General features: G+C 50.3%; 1 protein-coding gene across 3 annotated transcripts in view; it reads left to right on the plus strand.

Moving 5' to 3' along the window:
* Window positions 1–765, plus strand: part of rif1 (replication timing regulatory factor 1) — a 36,871-nt gene extending 36,106 nt beyond the window's left edge. For all 3 annotated transcript variants that reach the window (XM_015396418.1, XM_015396420.1, XM_015396419.1), the window contains exon 34: window positions 249–765. In XM_015396418.1, the coding sequence (XP_015251904.1) occupies window positions 249–526 (278 nt within the window). In that variant the 3' untranslated portion in view covers window positions 527–765. The remainder of the gene's footprint in view (window positions 1–248) is intronic.
* The last annotated feature ends 484 nt before the right edge of the window (window positions 766–1,249 follow it).

Consider the following 1,249-nt stretch of genomic DNA (forward strand, 5'->3'; position numbering starts at 1 on the left):
GGCGGAGTTTGCGCCTGAGACCCTCTGGGCTTAAGGGTTTGTCTGAAAAGCATAAATTGAGGTTCAGCAGGTGGATAAAGATGGTTCCTGATGCAGACGAGCTTCGTTCAGTTAATGTCGTTCTCATCTGAATGCTGTGAGGCGTTCATGACCACATTGGATATAAGAGTCACATTTGAATGAATCAGACTCTGAGAAAAAGACATTCAGCTCCTGCTTTATGCTAACGTGGTTTTATGTCTTCGCAGCGTCGGAGCTGATTGACGAGCCGGTTTCTGCCGATGTGAACAGCTCTGTGTCAGAGGAGCGGCGTGATGGAGAGGAGCGACCCGGGGAGGGAGAGCAGCGACCCGAGGACGCGCCGCCAGCGGCGGTGGAGGCTCTGGCCCGCAGGATGACGGCGCCGGAACTGAGCCTTTGCTCCCCGCAGCAGCTGGTGGAGATGCACGAGCAGCTGGGAGGCATGATGAGGGCGGTGGTGGTGGAGCTGCAGACACGTCTGTGTGGCGCCGGCGACAAACACTGAGCAGCACCGCGGGACGCCGCACCAACACAGACTGAGGAAATTGCAATAGACAAATGAAGTTTTTCCTTCTGGATCTTAATGGGATTTTAAGATTTCCTGGATTGTTTTTAATCAGTTCGTTTCCTGGTAGACGGTAGAATTTCCAAAGACTTTAAACTTACTGCCTACATCTGTCTCTGCATGAGCTTTAGCTTCTGCTAAAGAATTCTGTCATGAAGCGATGGAGGACGTTTACAGCCTGATTCTTGTAAATACCGGTGGGCTGATTTCAGACCCGCCTGGGGCGACGCTTCCTGTTCTACGCATCTTCGCTCATTTGTCTCGATGCCTTTTTATTGTTTTAACAGACTGATCCACAGTGTTTGCTGTCAGCTTCATGTTTGGGTTTTAATCTTCTAAATAAAAGAATTTCCAGACTTTTAGATTGGTCCCTTCATGGAAAAGATCAGCGTGCAGAATTCCAGGCCGAATGCTCCGGATCTCAGCGCTACAGGTGATGCATGCGTCGGTGTTGAGGAGCGGCTGAATGTCGGACTTCCTGTCCGTCAGGAAGAAAGATGTTGCGACGACTCAGAAAAGTCGAGAACTGAGCGAAATCAGATGTCTATTTTTCTAATGAACCCATTAGGTTTTTCAGAAGTAGTCCAAATAGGGGGTTTTCAGGTGACGTCACGCTCACGTGACTACTCAGCGCGTCCGCCATATTGGGTGGCAGCCTTAGGC

The sequence above is a fragment of the Cyprinodon variegatus genome, unplaced genomic scaffold (assembly GCF_000732505.1).
Source record: "Cyprinodon variegatus isolate N-32 unplaced genomic scaffold, C_variegatus-1.0 Scaffold796, whole genome shotgun sequence".
Taxonomy (NCBI): Eukaryota; Metazoa; Chordata; class Actinopteri; order Cyprinodontiformes; family Cyprinodontidae; genus Cyprinodon; species Cyprinodon variegatus.